This window comes from Microcaecilia unicolor, chromosome 3, assembly GCF_901765095.1.
Source record: "Microcaecilia unicolor chromosome 3, aMicUni1.1, whole genome shotgun sequence".
In the NCBI taxonomy this organism is placed as follows: Eukaryota; Metazoa; Chordata; class Amphibia; order Gymnophiona; family Siphonopidae; genus Microcaecilia; species Microcaecilia unicolor.
In genome coordinates this window covers 248,479,266-248,504,873 of record NC_044033.1, presented here as the reverse complement: position 1 = coordinate 248,504,873, position 25,608 = coordinate 248,479,266, and the positions used below count along the sequence as shown (strand labels likewise).

At 44.7% G+C, this 25,608-nt stretch overlaps 1 protein-coding gene across 1 annotated transcript; it reads right to left on the bottom strand.

Annotated features, from left to right (window-relative positions):
- On the bottom strand, nucleotides 1-24,963 carry LOC115464575 (vomeronasal type-2 receptor 26-like). Its single transcript, XM_030194939.1, has 6 exons — nucleotides 24,906-24,963; nucleotides 24,453-24,733; nucleotides 22,862-23,653; nucleotides 20,486-20,710; nucleotides 7,170-7,296; nucleotides 1-902 (listed from the first exon to the last, which is right to left on the bottom strand). The coding sequence occupies exons 1-6, from the start codon at nucleotides 24,961-24,963 to the stop codon at nucleotides 1-3; spliced, it is 2,385 nt and encodes a 794-aa protein (XP_030050799.1).
- Nucleotides 24,964-25,608: the final 645 nt, after the last annotated feature.

Below are 25,608 nucleotides of genomic sequence, written 5' to 3'. Positions count from 1 at the left end.
TCATCTAATTATTTTTGTTAGGTATTTCCTACTGTTCCTATCAGGTTTTAGCAGAATAATGTAGCATTTGGGGAGAAAGATACAGCCCAAGAGTCCAGCACTGGAGGCCAGGATAGCAAATATCTCCACTGCCACCATATACTTGCCCTTGGTGCTCAGGTACGTTGGGATGAAGGAGATCCAGACACTACAGAACACCAGCATGCTGAAGGTGATGTACTTGGCTTCATTGAACCTGTCGGGGAGATTTCTTGCTAGGAAAGCTACAATGAAGCTGATACCAGCCAAAAATCCCATGTAACCCAGAACACAGTAAAATGCAACTACTGACCCTTCATTACATTCAATTATTATCATCCCAATTTCTGATATCATATTGAGATATGGGAATGGAGGAACAGTGAACAACCAGGCAAGACACAGAACAGTTTGAATAAGGGAACAGGAAAGGACTATAAAAACTGAGACCCTGGGACCCATCCATTTCCGGAGCTTGCTTCCAGGTTTGGTGGCATGAAAGGCCATAACCACAGTGATGGTTTTTGAAAGGATGGAGGAGAGAGTGATGGAAAAACTGATCACAAAGGCAGTCTGTCGGAGAACACAGGTCACTTTGTCAGGGTGGCCAATGAATACCAAGGAACAGAGGAAGCAGAGCATGAGGGAGATGAGGAGAATGTAACTGAGGTCCCGGTTGTTGGCTCTCACTAAGGGAGTGTCTCGGTAATTAATAAAGATTCCCAGAATGACAGCAGTGATCAGAAAGAAGAAACTGCAGATGGAAGTCAACACTATCCCCAAAGGTTCTTCGTAGGACAGGAAGGTTATCACTTTTGGGATGCAGGCGTCTCTTTTGTGATTGGGCCATTGGTCTTCTGGGCACTTCCAACAGGTGTCACCATCTAAGAATGAAGAATATTGTCTAAGTATCTCATAAATAGCTTCAGTACTATGCCCTCTGAGAGATATGGCATTGTCGTTCACTGATACTGGTGCACTGTTTTTAAGTCCAAAAAACAAGGGCAAACCAGTACTTCCATGCACAGCACAAGCAGAACCTCAAACGTGGAAGGAATAAAGCACCAAGATGGTCCAAAATGGTGAAAACTATTCCTTTAGTAGGCGCTGTATATACTGTCCCAAGATGATTCACAGACAGCGCCTACTAAAGGAATAGTTTTTCACCACTTTGGACCATCTCGGTGCTTTATTCCTTCCACTTTTGAGGTTTTGCTTGCACAGTATTTTTAAAGAATGTGCTGTGTGTGCAAAGAAGTAGCAGAATTTCTGATAGACACAACTCGATGCCGTGGTTCAACGAAGAACTGAAAAAATTAAAAACACAATCCAGGAAATTGGAACGTGCATGGAAAAAAATAAAAGATGAACATACACTCAACGCATGGAAACAATTACAAAGGAAATACAAATACGCAATAAGACAAACCAAAAGGTCATACTACAAAACTAAAATAGGGTCGGATTACAAAGAAACGAAGAAACTATGCCATCTTGTGAACAAATTACTAGACACAACGCCGATCACCACAACCAATACTGACATCCCATCTGCAAACAACCTTGCTAAATACTTCAACGAAGAAATTACAAACCTATGCAAAACGCTACCTCAGGACAACACAGACATCAAAAACTTCATCAATGAACTGGACCCATTCCCTAGTGAATACCCAGCAGACCGAATCTGGTCAAATTTTGCTCTACCCACCACCGATACAGTTACCCAGGCGATTAAGAGGTATTCCAACAGTCACTGTCAATTGGACACCTACCCCAGCTAAAATCTGCCCCCCACTGCTTCATAACAGACCTCACATCCCACTTAAACTTCATGCTTCAACAAGGTACCTTCCCTAAAGAAAAAGGCAACATCCTACTCACCCCAATACCAAAAGACACCAAGAAAAAAAAACAAATGACATTACCAACTATCGTCCAGTAGCATCTATCCCACTGGTTGTAAAATTAATGGAAGGCCTGGTAACCAAACAACTTAATGATTACATAGACAAATTCACAATAGTACATGAATTACAATCAGGATTCCGTCCCCTACACAGCACCGAAACAGTACTACTTACTCTCTTAACTAAATTCAAGCAGGAAATAGCAATAGGTAAAAGTATACTTCTCCTACAATTTGACATGTCCAGTCTCCTTAAGTCTCATTAAGACTCCTAGATTATTTCAGAATCAGCGGAAATACACTCAAATGGATCAAGGGTTTCATAACCACAAGAACATATCAAGTGAAAGCTAGCACAAACATATCATCACCTTGGAAACCAGACTACGGAGTACCGCAAGGATCACCATTATCACCGATACTTTTCAACCTCATGATGACCCCACTAGCCAAGTCCTTATCCATTCAAGGCCTTAACCCATTCATATATGCCGATGACGTCACAATATATATCCCCTACAAACATGATCTGACAGAAATCACCAATGAAATCAAGCTCAGTTTGAACATCATGGACTCATGGGGAAACGCATTCCAACTAAAACTCAACACAGAAAAAGCACACTGTCTCATCATCTCATCTCAATAAAACACATACAAACCCACAAACATAAACACCCCAGGTTATACCCTTCCTATCGCAGACAGCCTGAAAATTCTCAGAGTAACAATCGACTGGAACCTCTTACTAGAGAACCAAGCAAAATCTACCATAAAGAAAATGTTCCACTCAATGTGGAAACTTAAAGGTGTGAAACCATTTTTCCCAAGGGAAATATTCCGCAACTTGATACAATCAATGGTACTGCAACGGAATCTATGCGGGTTGCAAAGAACAAATTATAAAGAAACTTCAGACCGCTCAAAACACAGCAGCTAAGCTTATATTTGGAAAAACACATTTTGAAAGCGCCAAACCCCTCTGAGAAAAACTGCACTGGCTCCCAATCAAAGAACGTATCGCTTTTAAAATCTGCACCCTGGTTCATAAAATTATCTACGGTGAAGCCCCGGGATTCATGACAGCCAGCCATAGATCTGGTATAAATGCTCACACCTAAATCTCAAAAACACAAGAAAATAAGAACACAAACAGCAAAGGTGATTTAAAAAAGTCCCAAACCAATTGTTGCGGTGCAGAAATTTATTGGTCGGTATCAAAGACTCAACTCGAGCCGTGTTTCGGCAGTAAAGCCTGCCTCAGTGTCATGATGGTGACTGTTTCCTTGTCTGTGCTCACCTCGCCCTCTGGTGGCCAGAACCGGTGGCTGCTATGGACTGTCACATGTTCCAAGACTTCAGCCCAGTCCGGTAAGGATCTTCCGGGCTGCCAGACTTGCTTTTCTTGTTTGTGCCTGAACAGCACCCGTAGCTGCCCTGTGATTCCTTCAGTTGAACTTCAGCTGCTGATGGGCTTTATTAACCACCTGGAAACTTCTGTGTTTGCCTTTGCATCGCCTAAGGTCTCTGGGTTTGTTGGTGTGCTCTGTGCACTTCTGCCTAGTCCAGTTTCTTGTCTGAGTTCCTTGTCTGGTTCTAGTTAGTCTGTGTGTAGTTTAGCTTTGGTTTTATTGCTTATTTCCTAGTCTTGTTTCTGGTCTGTATTCCTTGTCTAGTTCTTGGTTGTCTGTGTTTCTTTCTTAGTGGCTGCTTGGCAGCTTTCAGTCCTGACTCTTACCTGTCTGAGTTTCTTTCTTAGTGGCTGCTTGGCAGCTTTTAGTCATGACTCTTTCCTGTCTGTGTTCCTTTCTTAGTGGCTGCCTGGCAGCTTCCAGTCCTTGTTCTTGAGCCTGTCTTCTTTCTACCTAGTGTGGTATTGTTTGTCTGAGAGTCCTAGTCTAGTATTCTGCTTAGCCTCCCTTGTGTATTCTAGACCCTGTGTGTATCCTGTTGGTATCCAGTTTCTGCCCTGTCCTGTAAGTCCTACCGGCCGCCTGCACCTAGGGGCTCAATCCTGGGAACGGCGGTCAAGCACAGGTGAAGTCTAGCTGTTCCTGCTCTGCCTGTTCCAGCTTGTTTACCTCAGCTGCAACTCCAGTCCAGGGTTACAGTCCTGTTCTGCCTTGTCTCTGGTTTGGGGGTGGTTTTGCCTGCCACTGCCGCTCCTCGGCAGTGGTCCAAGGGCTCACAAACCCAGTTCTGCATTGAAAGCCTAACACTCAGGAGTCATTACCAGCGATTACACCATACAGTATATAATCTTGTAATGAACAACTGAACCAATATCGCACATCCAAGATATCCTGCCTTACAGTAGTGCTGCAAAACAGCTCTATTTTCCAGCAGAAAGAAAGGTTATATACCATGGTGTAATTGCTGGTATTGACTCCTGAGGCAGGCCTTACAGTTGAAACATGGCTCGTGTTCAGTCTTTGATACCTACCAATGAATTTCTGCACTCTTTGCTGTTTCTGTTGACCCCTAAGGGGTCCTTTTACTAAGGTGCACCAAAAAATGGCCTGCGTTGTTGTAGGCACGTGTATTGGATGCACTCAGGTCCATTTTTCAGTGTGCCTGCAAAAAAAGCCCTTCTTTTTGGGGGGCCGAAAATGAACGTGTGGCAAAATAAAAATTGGTGTGCATCCATTTTGGGCCTGAGACCTTACCGCCACCCGTTGACTTAGCAATAAGGTCTCACGTGTTAAACGGGCGGTAATCATTAGCATACACACTGCCGATTACTGCCTGGTTAGCGCCACATGGTAGAAAATAAAAAATATTATGATTGAAAGAGGTCCAGACCAAAATGACCAACCTATAGCCCTGTACATTTTTACTTTGTTCCATTATGGCAGAAAACATCCAAATTGTGGGAATGCCCAAATCCTGCCCCTGACATGCCCCTTGTGATTTGGACAAACTGCATAGAAAAACATCTAAAAATGTGCTTCGAAAATACTGATTTGGACATTTTTTGCAAGAAAATGTCCATCTGCCAGTTTATGCTGCTTTTTGGACATTTTTCTCATTTGAAAATAAGCCTGCTAGTAACCTTTGTAACTTTCTAAGTCTATGTGCTTTGAAAATGAGCCTCTATGTGTCTTTGTTAAATCGTGCCTGTACTTGCAAATCTAGTGAGTAACACATTCAGCAAGTAACAATTATGGTGCTTATTCAAGAAGCTCTAATCATGGACTTCTAACACTATAGTATGTCCAGATGGCAAGGGGGGGGGGGGTGGTCTTGGCGTGTTTTGGCCAGGGCGAAGAAGGCGCCAAAAGATGGACATCCAGCTCTGATTACAGAAGAGGAAGGGATGTCCATGTTCAAAAATATAGACATTTATTTTATTTATTTATTTATTTGTTTGTTTGTTTATTTGTAGCATTTGTATCCCACATTTTCCCACCATTTAAATGTGGCTTACATATTACCGTAAACGGCGTTAGCCGATTCCGGTCTGAACAAATACATGGTTTGGATTAATTCAAAGCGATATTGTGGTAGAATGAAGTACATATATGGTAGGTACAGTTGGGGGGAACTTAGGTAGGAACTTAGATAGGAACTTAGATAGGGAGAGGGGAGGCAGAGTCAGGTAATGTCCATTAAGGTCTTTGGTTACATTGTGTCGCAGATGTCCAGGTATTTTATGTTGGGTTGGTGGGGTATGCTCTTTTGAACAGTTCTGTCTTTAGTGCTTTCCGGAAATTTAGGTGGCCGAGCGTAGTTTTTACTGCTTTTGGCAGTGCGTTCCACAGTTGTGCGCTTAAGTATGAAAAACTGGATGCATATGTGGATTTGTATTTGAGTCCTTTGTTGCTTGGGTAGTGGAGATTCAGGTATGATCGTGCAGATTTTGTGGTGTTTCTAGTTGGCAAGTCTATGAGGTCTGTCATGTATCCCAGTGCCTCGCCATAGATAATTTTGTGAACAGTCATACAGATTTTGAAAGTGGTACGTTCTTTGATTGGTAACCAATGCAGTTTTTCTCAGAGTGGTTTGGCGCTGTCAAAACGTATTTTTCCAAATATAAGCCTGGTTGCTGTGTTTTGGGCAGTCTGAAGTTTCTTTATGATCTGATCTTTGCATCCATTACAGTAGTCTGTGTGGCTTAGTACCATTGACTGAATCAGGTTACGAAATATTTCCCTTGGGAAGAATGGTTTCGCGTGTTTGAGTTTCCACATTGAGAACAACATTTTCTTTATAGTGGATTTCGCTTAGGTCTCTAGTGATAGGTTACGGTCAATTGTTTCTCTGTTTTCAGGCTGTCTGAAATTGGGAGGGTGTATCCTGGGGTGTTGATGTTTATGGGTTTGTATGTATTGTATTGCGATGAGATGATGAGACAGTGTGTTTTTTTCTGTGTTGAGTTTTAATTGGAATGCATTTGAGTTCATGATGTTTAAGCCGAGCCTGATTTCATTGGTAATTTCTGTTAGATCATGTTTGTAGGGGATGTATAATGTTACGTCGTCAGCGTAGATAAATGGGTTAAGGCCTTGGGTGGATAAGGTCTTGGCTAGTGGAGTCATTATGAGATTGAAAAGGATCAGTGATAGTGGTGATCCTTGCAGTACTCTGCAGCCTGGTTTCCACGGTGACAATATGTTTGTTTGTAATTTCACTTGATATGATCTTGTGGTTAGAAAACCCTTGATCCAGTTGAGAGTGCCACCGCTGATTCTGAAGTAGTCTAAGAGTCATAGCAGTATGTTATGGTTAACCATGTCGAACACACTTGACATGTCAAATTGGAGGAGGAGAATGCTCTTGCCTAGTGCTATTTCCTGCTTGAATTTGGTTAGTAGAGTGAGTAGTACTGTTTCTGTGCTGTGTAGGGGTTGAAATCCTGATTGTGACTCATGTAATATAGCAAATTTGTTTATGTAGTCGTTGAGTTGTTTGGTCACCAGTTCCTCCATTAGTTTGACTACTAATGGGATAGATGCTACTGGGCGGTAGTTGGTAATGTCATTTGTTTTTTTCTTGGTGTCTTTTGGAATTGGGGTATCAGTATTTAGACTGATACTTGCACATCCAGGTTACAGGAAGGCACTCTGATTCAACAGTTCTCCATTGAATGGAGATAAAGGAAGTCACATAAGGTACTTTTCGGCCCCTGGACTACTCACAAAATAAAAAGAAACAAACAAAAATGATAAAAAGCTGCAGTGAGACTTGAACCCTCAACCTCTGTATTTCTGGCTCTGCCCACGGGTTCCATGATATCACCCACCGGTTTGGTTGGAGACCTCTCCCTCTGCACATGGAATACAGTCATAGCAGCAGACAGGTTCTCCTTCCCTGATTGATTTCCTGTAACCAGGACGGCAACTTGAGCTACACCTGGATTGTGGAGGTGTCTGAAGAATGAGAAAACGAGTTATATAACTTTATTTGATACTCAAAATGTATCTATTAAACGCAATGTTTGTTAACTGACCACTAATTCAAAACTTTTTGTTGGAATCTCAAATTTACTACAGCGAGGTCAGGTTACAAAGCTTCCAGCTACTTAACTGTACCTCAGTCAGAATTTCTGAAAATATTCATGTCGGGAGAGGCTAATTGTCACCATTGATTTTTACTTTTAAAGTAGAAGTTTCCTGGAGGAATATTTAGTTGAGAGGAAAAGCAACCATCTAACTTGAATTTTCAGTTCTCGCCTGTTTAAGTTTATATCTAGTGAAGTTGAAGTCTACAGACAGCAGCCAGATCTTTAGTTGCCAACATTATCAATGGCTGTCTATGTACAATTTCAACTTTAAAGTAGTCAGCATACTTGTGGCTGGAAATTCACCTAAATCTATCTGGTAGGGATGCACGTGTGGAATACACTTTCCACTCTTTTTTGGTTCATTTGACTTTTTTCGAGATTTCCAGAATGTTATTTTGTTTCCCTTGTTTATTAATTTGTGTTAATAGATTTCTTGACTCACTTCAGAACTTTTTCACACTTACAAATTGAGTAAATTCATGAGTAAATTCAGAGTTTAACTTGGATTAAATTGATCTTATGCTAGAGGATGCACAAAGTTAGAAGCCATATGATTTTCCAGTCGATTTTCAGCACAACCATTCCAACCAATATTAACTAGTTCTCCATACCTTTTAAAGATACTATTCATTCTCTTGGGATTCTCATCGATTGCTCCTTGACCTTTTCACCTTATATGTCTCAGATCATGCAGAAATCTTTTTATGCACTTGATAAATTGGATCATTACCATCATTTTTGGATGATAAAGCCTTAAAGATCATGATTCATGCTCTTTCTGACTTGTCATGACTATCGTAATTCAGTGTTGGCAGACTACTTCTTTTATTTCATTCGTCCACTACTACTGATATAAAACATTGCGGTGAAGCTGATTTATGGGGGCAAGAAAATATGATCATGTGACTTCTCATTGATAAGGCCTTCTACCTCTCATCAATGTTGCTGTCATACACTCTGGCTCGTTCCCTTCATTCTTTGAATACCAGTCTCTTGCTCATTCCCACCACTTCCATAATAAGACTTGCTCCTTGGCTTTTCGTTGTTTAGCCCCTTCTTTCTGGAATCAACTCCCTACAGTTTTATGTTTCGAAACTTCCACAAAGAAATTCTAAACTATATTAAAGACATGTGGGCTCATTTTTGAAAGAGAAGGATGACCATCTTTCAACACAAATCGGAAGATGAATGTCCTTCTCAGAGGGTCGTCAAATCGGTATAATCGAAAGCCAATTTTGGACGTCCCCAACTGCTTTCTGTCATAGGGATGGCCAAAGTTCATGGGGGCATGTTAGAGGCGTAGCGAAGGCGGGACTTGGACGTGCCTAACACTTGGATGTCCTCGACCCATAATGGAAAAAATAAGCACGTCCCTGATGAACACGTGGACAACTTTTGCTGGTCGTGTTTTTCTTACCACCAAGCTACAAAAAGGTGCCCAAACTGACCAGATGACCACTGGAGGGAATCGGGGATGACCTCCCATTACTCCCCCAGTGATCACTAACCCCCTCCCACCCTTAAAAAAAAAAATCTTTCAAAATATTTTATTTATTTATTGCATTTGTATCCCACATTTTCCCACCTATTTGCAGGCTCAATGTGGCTTACAGAGTTTTGTTATGACATAGTCATTCTAGGATATCAGATACAATTAGTATTGTACAAAGATTAAGTAAGGGAAGAGAGAAGGAAGGTGTTAGGCAGGATAGTTTTATAGTTTAGAAGGTGGGCTTTAATAACTGGGTAGATTGGTGCGGTAGTTTTGTGCCAGCCTCAGATGTCATACTCATCTCCATCACAGCAATATGCAGGTCCCTGGAGCAGTTTAAGTGGGTGCAGTGCACTTCAGGCGGGCGGACCCTGCCCCATCCCCCCTACCTGTTACGTTTGTGGAGGAAACAGCGAGCCCTCCAAAACCCACCACAAACTCACTGTACCCACATCTAGGTGCCCCCTTCACCCATAAGGGCTATGGTAGTGCTGTACAGTTGTGGGTTTTGGGGGGGGGGTTGGGGGGCTCAGCACACAAGGTAAGGGAGCTATGTACCTGGGAGCAATTTATGAAGTCCATTCAGTGTCCCCTAGGGTGCCCGGTTGGTGTCCTGGCATGTCAGGAGGACCAGTGCACTATGAATGCTGGCTCCTCCCATGACCAAATGGCTTGCATTTGGTCATTTCTGACATAGATGTCCTTGGTTTCTATTATCGCCGAAAATCAGGGACGACCAAATCTAGGGACGACCTAAATGTCAAGATTTGGGCGTCCCTGACCGTATTATCAAAACAAAAGATGGACATCCATCTTGTTTCAAAAATACGGGTTTTCCCGCCCCTGGTTAGGGACGTTCTGCGAGGACGTCCTCATGAGAACTTGGATGTCCCTTTCGATTATGCCCCTCCACATTTTTCAGAAAGACCTTCTCATAGTTTCAGTCACTAGTTTCTTGTCTCTCTATTCATCAATGGGGTTTAGTCTATTACCCTCCGTTCCCTCCCTGTAATTACTTTATTTATTATGACATTTCTACCCTGCATGTTCCCAAGAAAGCTCAGGTTCATAAATTACATAACAAATTCATAAGAAGCATTACAAGACAATTAATTTTAATACAAGAATACAACTAAAAAAGACATTTATTTTCATATTAGCTGAACACAGATCTAAAGAAGTAGGCTTTAAGTAAACTTCTAAACAACATATAATCAACTGAGTGTCTGATATACTTGTGTAACGAGTTCCAGAGTTTGGTTCTTTGGTAAGAAAAAATAGCATTATGGATAGTTTTGTAGGTTAAGGGGCCTTTTTACAAAGGTGCGCTGAAAAATGGCCTGCGGTAGTGTAGACACTTATTTTGGGCACGCACAGAATCATTTCTCAGCGCACCTGTAAAAAATGGCTTTTTAAAATTTGTGCCAAAACTGGACGTGCAGCCAAATGAAAATTGGCGCCCGTCCATTTTGGGCCTGAGACCTTACCGTCAGCCATTGACCTAGCGGTAAGGTCTCATGCGGTAACTGGGTGGTAATGGTCTATGTGTGTAAAATGCAGATTACTGCCCATGCGCCAGAAAATGAAAATATGTGAAATTATTTTTATTGATGCATGCAAAACAACAGAAATTCTGCATTTGTCAAGGTACAAAGTCTATACTCATAGTAACACATAAGAGAGCAGAAGATTATTAGTCCAAACAAATTATCATCAAACTTTTTTAACCCAGTTCCCCCCCCCCTTCACAAGTTCCCTAGTACAGCAACGTTATATGTTATCCAACCCCCCCCCCCTACCCCCCCTTGACCTGTCACCTTTATTACCCTGCTTAGAAGTTCAACAACAGGCTTCTTCCCTTGGGAGGAAGAGTCACCCATAGAGGCTTCCACATTGCTCGAAATTTAAGGTCTGGCACGCTATCAAGGTCTCTAACTCCACATCTGTCTAAGCGCTGTATTAACTGTGACCTCCAGGCTTGCAGTGAGGGCCCATCAGAACAGCGCCACGATAATAGGATAGAAGTGATCCCAGAAAATAGGGCCATTTTGATAAAATCCAGAAATCCCTCCGGGGGGTCAGATGAGAATTTATAAGTATTAAACAACATCAGAGGGTTATATAATAAAGTACAATCCCACATTTTTCCACACATTTAAGGACATCTTTCCAGAAGTTTTTTTGTAAACCTGCATCGCCAAAACATGTGCCCCAGTGTGGCTAACTGCCCCCCGCACTTAGGACAACTCCCGTAATTTGTAAATTTTGCTAAATGTGCCCTGTGTGGAGATATGTAAAGTCTCAAAAGTCATTTATAAAGCCTTTCTCTCTGCTGTATTGATAGCCTTCATGTGTATATAGCTTTTAGGTAAGATTTGCACATCTCTGCCGATACCTCGCACTCGAGATCTACCGACCAACCCCACGCTAAACGCGCATAATCCACTTCCACAGTAGTATCCTTCAGCTGCTGATGGTGGAATTTCAGTGGAACAGACAATTGAGCCCCCAGTGAGGAAGCTTCTGACAAGACTTCCGCCACATCCTCTGTCAGGTCAGTCCAGTTCAAGGTGGCAATGTAATGTTTCAATTGGAAGAATTTAAATGTATGCCCTGGGGGAATCCCATACTGAGTCTGCAAATCTAGGTAAGTGCGCAGACCTCCTCCGTCGGTAACTACCTGTGCTAAATATATTATACCTTTTTTCCCCCACCTGCTAAATATACTGCTCCCCTGTCCTGGAGGAAAAGCCGGATTGTTACATATAGAAAGCCATGGGGAGCAGGATGCCGAAAGGTTATGCCTCCTGCACATCCAGCGTCATGCCGCCCTCATCGACTGTAATAAGGGATGTCTTTGAAAGGCCTGAGTGGGCAGGCACCCGCCTGTGTGCAGGAGGTGGCTAAAGTGTATCTCTGGGAACACCGATGTCTCAACTTGAGTTAAAGAAAAATCAGAAGATCCCCGGTACCAGTTATTGATATGACGCATGGCACATGCAATTGTTAAAGCTTTAATATTTAAGAGGCCCATTCCTCCCGCATCCCTTGGGGCGGCAATTCTATCGAGTGGCAATCTTGGCCGCTTCCCTTGCCACAGAAAATCCTGTATCAATCTCCGCAAGATAGTTTCCTCTCAATGTTTGAGAAAGAGAGAGAGTTGTTGAAAAACAATTAACCATTTAGGGGCCAATATCATATTAAAAAGAGCTACCCACCCCCACACCGATAACAGAAGATCCCTCAACATTGACAATTTATTCCTAGTCATTTCTATTAATGGGTTGACATTAGCCTTGTACAGCGAGGTCATATCTTTAGTAAGGAATACCCCTAAACATAGGCATAGTTTGACTGTTTCATTTGGGGGGGCAAAGGATGGGGCGCAGCATATTAGCATATTCATTTGCATATATACATATGCAAATGAATATGCTAATATGGAGGAAGGAATTGAAATTTACAGGCAAAATATCACAGATGCACATTTCAAAAAGCTGACATATTTCAATTAATATATTCTGAATAAAATACTTTTTTACCTTTGTTGATCATTTAGTTTTTCTATTCGCTTTGGTCCCAGTGTCTTCTGTTTTATGCAGTGTCTTCTTTCCAGTAGGCTTCCCTCTGCTCCCCACCCCTCCCAGTCCCATCCATCTCCTGCTCCTTCCCTCTGCTCACCTCATTTCCCAGTCCAATCCAATTCCTGGTCCTTCCCTCTGCTCCCCACCCACCCCTCCCAGTCCCATCCATCTCTTGCTCCTTCCCTCTGCTTCCCACCCCTCCCAGTCCCATCCATCTCCTGCTCCTTCCCACCCTCCCAGTCCCATCCAATTCCTGGTCCTTCCCTCTGCTCCCCACCCACCCCTCCCAGTCCCATCCATCTCTTGCTCCTTCCCTCTGCTTCCCACCCCTCCCAGTCCCATCCATCTCCTGCTCCTTCCCACTGCTTCCCACCCTCCCAGTCCCATCCATCTCCTGCTCCTTCCCTCTGCTTCCCACCCTCCCAGTCCCATCCATCTCCTGCTCCTTCCCTCTGCTCACCACCCCTCCCAGTCCCATCCATCTCTTGCTCCTTCCCTCTGCTTCCCACCCCTCCCAGTCCCATCCATCTCCTGCTCCTTCCCTCTGCTCACCTCATTTCCCAGTCCAATCCAATTCCTGGTCCTTCCCTCTGCTCCCCACCCACCCCTCCCAGTCCCATCCATCTCTTGCTCCTTCCCTCTGCTTCCCACCCCTCCCAGTCCCATCCATCTCCTGCTCCTTCCCACTGCTTCCCACCCTCCCAGTCCCATCCATCTCCTGCTCCTTCCCTCTGCTTCCCACCCTCCCAGTCCCATCCAATTCCTGGTCCTTCCCTCTGCTCCCCACCCACCCCTCCCAGTCCCATCCATCTCTTGCTCCTTCCCTCTGCTTCCCACCCCTCCCAGTCCCATCTCCTGCTCCTTCCCACCCTCCCAGTCCCATCCATCTCCTGCTCCTTCCCTCTGCTTCCCACCCTCCCAGTCCCATCCATCTCCTGCTCCTTCCCTCTGCTCACCACCCCTCCCAGTCCCATCCATCTCTTGCTCCTTCCCTCTGCTTCCCACCCCTCCCAGTCCCATCCATCTCCTGCTCCTTCCCTCTGCTTCCCACCCCTCCCAGTCCCATCCATCTCCTGCTCCTTCCCTCTGCTTCCCACCCTCCCAGTCCCATCCAATTCCTGGTCCTTCCCTCTGCTCCCCACCCACCCCTCCCAGTCCCATCCATCTCCTGCTCCTTCCCACTGCTTCCCACCCTCACAGTCCCATCCATCTCCTGCTCCTTCCCTCTGCTTCCCACCCTCCCAGTCCCATCCATCTCCTGCTCCTTCCCTCTGCTCACCACCCCTCCCAGTCCCATGCATCTCTTGCTCCTTCCCTCTGCTTCCCACCCCTCCCAGTCCCATCCATCTCCTGCTCCTTCCCTCTGACCTCCTTTCCCAGTCCTGTCCAATCCAATTCCTGGTCCTTCCCTCTGCTCCCCACCCACCTCTCCCAGTCCCATCCATCTCTTACTCCTTCCCTCTGCTCTCCACCCTCCCAGTCCCATTCATCTTCCCTCTGCTGCCCCCCCCCCTCGGGGTCCAGGATCGTGACTCCGTTTACCCCCTCTCTTCCTCCCTCCCTCCGGTGCAGGCAGCAGTCTTCTTCAGCCTTTCTGTGTTCCTGTCAGCGGTAGCGACGTACACGCTGCCTTCGGTCTGCCCCGGAAGTCTTCTCTTCAAGTTCCTGTTCCCACCTATGCGGGAACAGGAACTTGAAGAGAAGGCTTCGGGGCAGAGCTGAAGGCAGCGTGTACGTCGCTACCGCTGCCAGGAACAAGAAAGACTTAGAGAAGATTGGTGCTGCCTGCGCCGGAGGGTAGGAAGAGAGGGGGTAGATAGACACGCTCGTCTCCGTCCGCTTTGCTGCTTCCCTGCCCTCTCTGTCTGCGTCCCGCCTTCCTCTGTTGTCATTTCCTTTCGGGCGGGACGCAGACAGAGAGGGCAGGGAAGCAGCGAAGCGGACGGAGACGAGCGCGTGCCTGCTTGTTTTTTTTTTTTTTTCACTTCTAGCGCCAGTCCACGTCATCGTCGTTTGGGGGGGCATTGCCCCCCCTCGCCCCCCCCCAGTCTAAGCCCATGCCCCTAAATATTTCATCTTCTCCTCCACCCACTTTAAAAGAAACTCTCCCACCCATGAACCTACTGTGTTCCCATCTAATGCCATTGCACAGGATTTATTGAGGCTTAGAGTAAATCCGGACAGAGAACCAAACTCCTGTATTAGCTCCAAGGCTGCCTCAAGGGAGGGCTGAGGCTCAGTTAAAATTAGCAAAATATCGTCTGCGTAGGCGAGAGCTTTAACCTCTTGGTCCCCTAAGTGAACTCCCCTCACTTTCACAGTGGAATTTAAGAGCCTGAGCAATGGCTCTAACGTCAGGTCAAACAACATTGGCGAGAGGGGGGGGGGGGGCATCCCTGCCTAGTTCCTCTGTGCACCTGGAAGTTCGGTGAGAACCCCCCATTGACCACTACATGCGCCTCCATCCCGTCATATAAGGCTCTCACTGCTTGCATGAATCCCTCTGGAAGACCCACCCACTCAAGAATCTGAAACAAGAATCCCCATTCCACCTGGTCAAAGGCTTTGGCTGCATCCAAGCTGACCACTATCACCGGATCCCTCTGGTAGATACATTGGGCCATTGATAATATAATAAAGTTTTGTGAATGTGCAGAACTGAATGACGTTTAGGTATGAATCCTACCTGAGCTGGACCAACTAAATCTGGCAAATGATCTATCAATCTTTGCTAGCAATTTAATATCAACATTAATTAATGAGATGGGGCGATATGATTCAGGTTCATCCTGGGCCTTCTCTGGTTTCAACAAAAGGGAGATCCGCGCAGTATTTTCAAATCTGGGGCAGTTCCCTTCTTGGACGACCGCCTGAAGATAACTAAGTAACGGGCCTAATAGGGAGTCCTGCAACAACTTATAGAATTCGCCTGAGAACCCATCTACCCCAGGCGCTGAGAACGATTTCAATATTTTAATAGCACTCTGCAGCTCTTTAGGATGGATAGGGGAACCTATTTTACCTATCGCCTCTGCGCTTAGTTATGGCATCTTCACTTTATTCAAAAGGTCTCTCACCTTTTTGCAACTCACAGGTGCCCCTTGTGCATATAGCTGCTTAAAGTGGTCACCCAGCAGCTCTTGTATCTCATCCAATTGGTTCACAGCCCTGCCTGTTTTATCTTTCAGTGCCGATATCGTTCGATTCCCTCCCTGCTTCTTAACCAGCCTTGCCAGCATACCTCCGGCGCTATTACCAAACCTTGCCAGGCGATATTTGTGAAAAACCAGATTATGCTGCCTTTGCTCCTGCAACAGCGAATTAATAGTTGACTGAGTCAATGTATAAGTGTCTTTATTGGCTTCTGTGGGTGAGGCTATATACCTTCGCCGGGCTCTCCATAATTGTTGGGTTAAATGAATGAGATTGATTGCCAATTTCTTACGCAGTGCTGCTACGTACATATGCTATCAATTCCCCCCCCCCCCCCTAAGATAGCCTTAGCCGCACACCAAAATAGTTGAGGATTCGATTTATGTTCTTCATTGTGTGCTACATATTCTTCCCATTTCCCGATTAAGAATTTTTTTAAATCAGGAACTTTTGATAGGTAGCTAGGAAATCTCCAAGTTCTAGATGTGCTGAATCCCCCTTGGGTATCTAGTTCTAACCACACTGGGGCATCATCTGAAATCACTATCTACTCCATTCCTGCTTGTATAACCCATGGGAAGAGATCCGTGGTCACTAGTATATAATCAAGCCTTGCCCATGTGCCGTGCGCTCTGGATCTATGTGAAAAATCCCTAGTGTCCGGATGAAAGAGTCTTCACGCATTGACCGCAGCAAGCGAGGCCGTGAACTCCTGCAACATTCCTCTACCCCTTCCACCCATTAGTCCTCCCGTCCAGGCTCCTGTACAATCTTCTCTTGGATCCATTAATGTGTTCATATCTCGAACAATTACTAGCTGCTTTCCTTGAAAAGGGAGAAGCTTTCTCAACAGCCCTGGGAAAAATTTGCAGTCAAATGGTGTAGGAGCATAGACATTGAGTAAATATAATTCTCTGCCCTGTAGCCATAACTTAATCACGATATATCTTCCCTGTGGGTCCTGTAACACTGTCTCAGCGGTATATACCAACTGCTTGTGTAAGAGGATTGCTACTCCTCCTTTTCGACTGTCAGGTGAGGCATAGAGTACCTGGCCTACCCAACTTTACTTAAGCTTCTCATGCTCCAAGTCTGTTAGCCTAGTTTCTTGGAGACAGGCTTTCCAGCTTATAATCGAAAGAGAAAAACGCCTATATTGCGACCCAAATCAGGAGATGGGCATCTTTCTCCCGTGGGTGCCCAAATCGGTATAATTGAAAGCCGATTTTGGGCGTTTCCAACTTCAATCCGTCGCGGAAATGGGTAAAGTTGACGGGGGCGTGTTGGAGGCGTGGTGAAGGCGGAACTGGGGCGTGGTTATCGGCCGAGGAGAGATGGGCATCTTTAGCTGATATTCGAAAAAAAGGCGTTTTTACCGCGATTTTGGGTCACTTTTTTGGACCCTTTTTTTTCACAAACAGGTCCCAAAAAAGTGCCCCAACTGACCAGATGACCACTGGAGGGAATTGGGGATGACCTCCCCGGACTCCCCCAGTGGTCACTCACCCCCTCCCACCAAAACAACCCCACTTAAAAAACTTTTTTTCCAGCCTCTGTGCCAGCCTCAAATGCCGTACCCACCTCCATTACAACAGAATGTGTTCTATCCTGTGACAGCCTTTCCCTGGTTCTGATGTGGCTCTCGGGTGAGTGTGACACCTTTTCTATTAAGGGCACTGCAGAGTCACATCAGCAATGCATTGTGGTGGGTGTAGGGTATTGGGCTCCGTGATTCCACTAGCTTGTGGCAAATGCTCATGATGTTGGTAGTTGGTAGGCTCTACTCCCATGGTGCTTTTCCCCCTGCTTACTGGGTCAGAGTGTGCCCTGTTTTGTTTCCAGTAGTCCATGAGGTAGTGGCCATTTTTGTAAGCCAGTTTTAGATCCCTTTCACGTGTTAGCCACGTTACAGAACTTAGTTCTTATCTTGAATGTGGCTGAAAGAGGGCATTGTACACCATTCTGCCAGCTCGGACCTACTGCTCATCTCAGTACCAGGGAGACTCGTTGCCAGTGGAGCACAACCTCTGATCTGCAGTTAACTGTGAGTAAACGTGCTTATTCCATAAAGGACGTTTTCGGAGAGATTAGTCTTCAGGTGTCAACTGGTGTGCCAATGTTATATAGCAGCAACAAGTCCTAGAGGCCTGCGTGTATGCAGGTCCCTGGAGCACTTTTAGTGGGTAACGCAGTGCACTTCAGCCAGGTGGACCCAGGCCCATCACCCCCCTACCTGTAACACTTGTGCCGGTAAATGGGAGGTCTGCAAAACCCACTGTACCCACATATAGGTGCCCTCTTCACCCATAAGAGCTATGTTAGTGTTGTACATTTGTGGATAATGGGTTTTGGGGGAGGGGGGTTGGGGGCTCAGCACCGTGGTAAGGGAGCTATGCATGTGGGAGCGTTGTCAGAAGTCCATCGCACTGACCTCTAGGGTGCCCAGTTAGTGTCCTGGCATGTCAGGGGGGCGACTGTACTACGAATCGTGGCCCCTCCCATGTCCTAATGGCTCGGATAAGGACGTTTTTGAGCTGGGCATTTTTAGTTTCCATTATCGCTAAAAAAAAACAAACGCCCAGCTCAAAAACGTCCATTTTTTCGAAAATACGGTCTGTCCCCCCTCTTCAAGTACCCGTTTTCAAACATAGACGCCCATGGAGATAGGTGTTCGCGTTTGATGGACTACAACAGGAAACACAACAGGGCACACTCTGACCCAGTAGGCAGGGGGAAAAGCACCATGGGAGAAGAGCCTACCAACTACCAACATCGTGAGACTGTAACACAAGCTAATCAAATCACGGAGCCCAATACCCTACACCCACCACAATGCAATGCTGATGTGACCCTGTACTGCACCCGAGAGCCACATCTGACCCAGGGAAAGGCTGTGACAGGATTGAACACATTCTGTTGTCATGGAGGTGGGTACGGCATTAGAGGCTGGCATAGAGGCTGGAAAAAAAGTTTGTAAAGTGGGGTTTTTTTGGTGGGAGGGGGTTAGTGACCACTGGGGGAGTCCGGGGAGGTCATCCCCGATTCCCTCCAGTGGTCATCTGGGCAGTTGGGGCACTTTTTTGGGACTTGTTCGTGAAAAAAAAGGGTCCAAAAAAAGTGATCCAAAATCGCGGTAAAAACGCCTTTTTTTCGATTATCAGCTAAAGACGCCCATCTCTCCTCGGTTGATAACCACGCCCCAGTTCCGCCTCCACCATGCCTCCGACACGCCCCGTCAACTTTATTCGTTTCCGTGACGGAGTGCAGTTGGAAACGCCCAAAATCGGCTTTCGATTATACCGATTTGGGCGCCTTTGCGAGACAAACGTCTATCTCCCGATTTAGGTCGCACTATAGGCGTTTTTCTCTTTCGAAAATAAGCAGGATAGTGACTCTAGCAGCACTACAGCTGGTTTTTCCATTTTCTCCAATGTTAATTCAGGAAGGGGTGCTTTAGCAGCATTTTCCAGAATACTCACTGTCTGTGCAAGCAGTACAGGAGCTGATGTCGCTTCTGGAGCTCCCAAACTGTCATCCCTCTGATCCCCCCTTGTCTCCAAAGGGCTCCCTCTCCCTGCAGACTCTGCTCTCCACTGGGGGTTGGACCTGCAGGGCTCCTCTGGAGACCCTGGCTTCCTGGTTGTGGAGGAGCTGCACGTTGGATGGGGCTGAGAGAGGCCCCATCTACACTGTCGGCCGACGCAGAAGCCACAGCTACCGGAGTAGAAATCTGTCCCGGACCCAGTGCAACTGCAAAATCTTCCATCTTAGCCTGCCGAAGTTTACTTGTCCCGTCAGGGAGAGAGGGAATCTCTCTGACTTTGCCTCTCCTTTTCCCCATTCCGGGGTTCAGGTAAGGAGCAACTTGCTGGCGTTTGCAAAGAAGAGTGAGACGCATCTGGTAACACTTCTCATATCGTCGCCATTTTGGATCTCTCACCCCAGGTAGTTATTTTACAGTGTGTTGGGACTATGCATTCTCACAATAAGAAAATTCTCCGGTTTCCTAACCCCTGGGCCCCAGCCCTGCCCCAGAGGCTCAAAGCCACCAGATGTGCCTTTAATATCTTCTAATGGAACATGTTTCTTCGCCCTCTCACCCCAAGCTGACGATGGCCAGCATTTCACACTGCTGCTTCAGGGTCTTGGTGGCAGGGCTACTTTTGGAACAGTCACAGATTCGCTTCTCCGTGCCTCACTCAACAGGGCGAAGAAACATGTTCCAGCAGAAGATCCCTGAGTGCCTGTAACAGTCAGTGCTGATAAAGATAAGTGTTTATGCAGCATGATTATTCTAATTTGATCTACAAATGCAGTCCTGTCTTGCTTTGCTTTTTGTGGAGAACTGTTAAAGAAGCGTGTGAAAAAGCTAAAAAAAAAAAAGATAAAAATTAATAGGAGATAGTGTAAAACATTCAACCATTGGAAGGTTTTTTTGGCCAGTGATGAACAGAAGATCGGTAGGATCTGGTTAACTCTGTTAGATTGTTATGATGCAGGAGCTCTATGAGCCCTTTTTCCTTCCAGAAACATTGGATGATTTAAAGATCCTTGTTCCAAGCTGTAAGCAGGACTACATTTGTGCATAATACATTTTCATTTGGTGGTAATTTTTGCCTGGATAACATGCTGACCAAGCACAATTAAACTGACCAGAGGATGGAGAACGTCAAAAGCAAAGATTTGCATGAGGAACTCAGGAAGTTAGCTGGACAAATCTTCTGAAGTCTGTCAGTCAACCACTGAGCATCAATTCTCACCATTTTGCAAATAATTCATGGTAACTCTACATGACTCAGCATGGTCTATTGCTACTTGATTCTAACCTCATTGAAGTCGCTCTCCCACACGATCGCCTTCTCAATGGTGAAATCCTGTCCCAGAGGGGCATAAGGGTTATAACTTGCAATAATTTCATTCCTCTTTATCCCATTAGGTAGATAGACAATGTTTATGATATCATATTCAATGGTGAGGTCTCCATTCTCATCAAAAGAAATCTCTTCACCAAGACCGTTCTTAAAGTGGACGTTCTTCAGATAATGATGAAGCTAAAGAATGAAGGGTAGATTTTCGATACTGCCAAGTTGCCCATGTAATTTCAAGCATACATAAAAGCAAAACAATTTTTCTTTTTCAAGTTACTCTGAAGATTAATTTTCATACTGCTCCCATAGCTGCTAAGTCTATGGGTTTTAACTTTGTTCCCAGGATTTCCTGTCCCTTTGCCGTTCTATTCTGTCTTCACATCATAATGTTTGGAGTGGAAAAGTAGCCTAATGGTTAAGGTAATGCTGTCTGAGTCAGGGGAATTGGGTTCAATTCGTACTGCAGCACCTTGTGACTTTGGGCAAGCCACTTCATCCTCCATTGCCCAGGTATAAAAACTGGGATAGACCGAAGGTCCATCAAGACCAGCATCCTGTTTCCAACTGTGGCCAATCCAGATCACAAGTACCTGGCAAGATCCCAAAACAGTACAATACATTTTATGCTGCTTATCCTACAAATAAGCAGTGGATTTTCCACAAGTCCATTTTAATAATGGCTTATGGACTTTTCTTTTAGGAAGTCAGCCAAACCTTTTTAAAACCCTGCTAAGCTAACTCCTGTTACTACATTCTCTGGATTCCAGAGTTTAATTACACGTTAAGTGAAGAAAAAATTTCTCTGATTTGTTTTAAATTTACTACTTTGTAGCTTCATTGCGTGCCCTCTAGGCCTAGAATTTTTGGAAAGAGTAAACAAGTGATTCATGTCTACCCGTTCCACTCCACTCCACTCCATTCGTTATTTTATAGACCTCTATCATATCTTCCCTCAGCTGTCTGCCTAGCGCTCTTCTATAAACAGCGCTCTGAGTTGGGCGCATCAGTGCTTAGCACCGGGATCCGTGCCCAACTTTGGGTGAAAAGATCTACACCAACTGAAACCTGGTGTACAATCCTTGGGAGTAAATTAGGTGCAGATCCCCTGAATTCATCTTTAGTGAATGCCCCTCCCAGATCAACACCCCTTGCAGTTGCACGCTATGAATTTAGCATGCTCGATTTGTAGAATACTGACAAAGGGCGGTTACATAGTTCCAATTATGACCAGTAAACAATAATTCTAGTCAATTATTGGTTGTTAACCCCAGTCAGCAATTAATTTATTTGCATAACTGATCATGCAAGTAATAGAATTAGGGAAATCATTTATAGTACCTATAAGTTGCGTGCCTGTGTGCCCCACCCAGACCCTGCAAATGGCTATTTGATACTGAAGATGTGCGTATAGTGACAGAGCAGAACTAAGCCAATTCTAATCATTTACACAAATATCTGGCACAAAAAATGTTAGCAGTTATGATAAAGCGGCTGGAACTCCTCTCATATGCGGAAAGGCTAAAGAGATTAGGGCTCTTCAGGTTGGAAAAGAGACAGATGAAGGGAGATATGATTGAGCTGTACAAAATCCTGACTCCTGTAGAATGAGTAGAAGTACAAAGACAAGGGGACACACAAGGAAGTTACATGGAAATACTTTTAAAACAAATAGGAGGAAATATTTTCACTCAAAGAATAGTTAAGCTTTGGAACTCTTTGCTGGAGGATGTGGTAAGAGCAGTTAGTGTATCTGGGTTTAAAAAGGTTTGGACAAATTCCTGGAGGAAAAGTCCATAGTCTGCTATTGAAACAGACATGGGAAGCAACTGCTTGCCCTGGGATTTGTAGAATGGAATGTTGCCACAATTTGGGTTTCTGCCAGGTACTTGTGACCTGGCTTGGCCACTGTTTTGGAAAACAGGATACTGGGCTAGATGGACCATTGGTCTGACCCAGTATGGCTACCAGAAGAAACAAAGAGTGAGGACGAATTGAAGCGGATACCAGGAAGTCTTTATTAATGACTAAATAACGACCCACCTTCTCCTCCTCCTGTCACGAAGGCTTACCTTCCAGCTTCCATTTACTTACAAACATCGCTTGAGAAATTTAAGAAAGACTTAAAAACCTATCTATTCAATTATACATACCATTAAACATCTTTCAGATGGCACCTGGGAAAACAGTGTTTTTCCTTCTCCTTATTTAAGATTGTAAGCCACCCAAAAGGTCTCCCATAGAGTGGGATAGAAAATAACTAATAAACTTGAAACTTAATATTCTACTCTGTATCATTCATTTTACAGTGATCAGTTCTCTAACAAAGGATCTTACCTTCCATGGCAAATAATCCAAAACTCTCCTTTCTCTGCTCCACATGGTATCATTTTCAATACCAGACGTGACCATGTCATGCAGTGCATGTGCCAGGGCATACACAGCATTGTACACACTGTAGCTGCTTCCCAAGTATTTGGTGTAACAATGTGTTGCACGGATTTTCGTTTCATTAGTGATGCAGGATCTTCTAATGCTCTTTTGGCACTGGCTGTCACACAGGCTCGTCCACCATGATAAGGTGTAATAATCACTTGGAAGCAGGGTATAATTCACCTCACGAACAAATTTTGCAAAACTTGGAATATTTCTCTTTGCAACTGTGAATGCCAAGGTATTGTTCTTCATAATCCAGTCCAATGAATAACTTGATGTAAACTCCTGCTCATATGTGGTGATCAAGACTTTTTTGACAAAAGATAAATGACCTCCGTTCACAAATAGATTCCAGGCATAATCCCTGCTACAATAGAGAATGATCACACTAGTTGATGACATATGGATTCTTTTATAAAGTTGGGAGAAATCAGTTGACCTGACGTTGTCACGATTGAAGATTTCTACGAATGCAATGCAGCCTCTGTTCTGCTCAATCCCTTCTTTCAGGATCTGGACAGCTCTAAGGCTCTTGTCTTCATAACAGGCAATGACACCAACCCAGCTCCAGCCAAAATGTTTCAGTAACTTGACTATCCCAGCGCAGAGGTGTAGTTCACTTGGGACAGTCCGGTAAAAATAAGGAAACTTAACAGTGTCGCTCATAAACAGATTCTGAGAGGTGAAACTGATCTGTTAAGAAAAAATCATTAATGCATCACCGTCTGTCATTTTCCATATCATTTGAAATCTCATATATTCAAAACAGTATTTTACACAGAAGGGTAGAGGACTGCAAGTGGGAGATGATGAAATCATCTTACATGAAATGGTATTACAGATGGGTTGAGCTCTGAAGGAGGGGTGGCATCCTCAACCAGCACCAAGCAGAACTGGGGTAATTTTCATACTGTCTTCAGAGATTTGCAGAAAAATCTCTGCCGTGCTACATACCTCCTGAGGAGCTGTACAGCAAAATTTCACAAACAGATTCGCAGAAGTCCGTATAGAATTCAGGAACTGAATTTTTGAGACAGTACTTGCTTTACTAATCAATATTTTGTGGAGAACTAGCCAAACGTTCTGGAAGCTCTTTTCCTGCCCCAAGAATACCCTCATCCTTTGCCTTGGTTCACCTCATCCTGTAACAGGAGGCAGTTTGAATCCAGGTCTGCCACAACCCTCACCCAGATATAAAGAGGAGGAAATTCTTTCACCGAAGAAATAGAACATAAACAAGAGCGAATAAGCCTTGGAGAGGAAGTTTTAAGTACCAGCAAAAAATCATCCACATAAGCAAATACCTTCTCTCCAAAACCTACCTAGACGACCCAGTATAAAATTACTCTCTGCATTATCATCCATTGCTATCTTCCGTTTTTCATTTTCCTGGTACATAGATAATAAGCTGGCTTCATTTTGAAACAGGATCACATTCCACAGGGACAGGTTATGCAGGAAGGTATACAATAATATTGACAATCCACCTCACCTGTGGGTAGTGGTATATACTGAACATGCTGGACATCTGAATTGATTCCTCTGCTGGAAAACCTTCAATGATTGTAGCCAGGGTGCCAGATGTTTTACATCTGTAATTAGGGATCCAAGTTTCCATTCCTGAAAATACTTTCATGATGGCCTGTAGCGTTAAGATGGGATTGGTGTAAGACTCGTGTAGAAGGAACCCCAGAGTGAGGTTGGGTAAGATCTCGGCGCTGTTGTTGATTTCCTCAATGGCGTAAATGAAGGCCAGGAAGTTGAAATAGTTGTCTGGATTAAAACTGGTATGAAAGGTTATTGAGTTATATTTCACATCTCGTAAACAAGGAGGATGACAGAAGCCTCACAGATAAATTGTGCTAGCTGACACAGAAGCTAATTTTCAGCAGTACTCAACAAGGCAGTTCTGCTGAATATTGGCTTTGACCAACCTGGCACTCACCAGTTAGTGCCAGGGACATATGGGGGCAGAGTTGATGAGCAGTCAGGATATCTTGCATGATATCGCACCAATGATATCATTGCTGGTGCCCACATAGCTTACCAGGCATGTAGGACTGTAGAGAAGGCAGTCCTAACTTTGCCCCGTTAGCAAGGCAGGTATGGCTTTGAATATTGGTTATACTCACATAACTTCTGGGCACTGCCAATCCCCTAATAGGGCCCAGAGCTGAATACTGAGGCCTAATTAGTTGACATTGGTCAACATTAAAGAAACGATGACCGCCACTGGCTCAATATTGACCAGAAGATTTTTTCATATTTCTGTAATTGTAGGTTTTTAAGAGGGGAATTATTGAATGGGGACGCCCATCTCTAAGGGCGCCCATCTCTAAGGATGGCCCCATAAAGGGGCGGGGCAACCCGTATTATCAAAACAAGATGGACGTCCATCTTTCGTTTCAATAATATGGTTGGGGGCACCCAAATCATGAAATTTAGGTCGACCTTAGAGATAGTCATCCCCGGTTTTTGGCGATAATGGAAACCAAGGACGCCCATCTCAGAAACGACCAAATCCAAGCCATTTGGTCATGGGAGGAGCCAGCATTCATAGTGCACTGGTCCCACTAACTGAATGGAAAAAGCCCTTCCCTTACCAATCGGGAAAGGAATGGGCATGCATGAAGGAAATTGCATGCAAA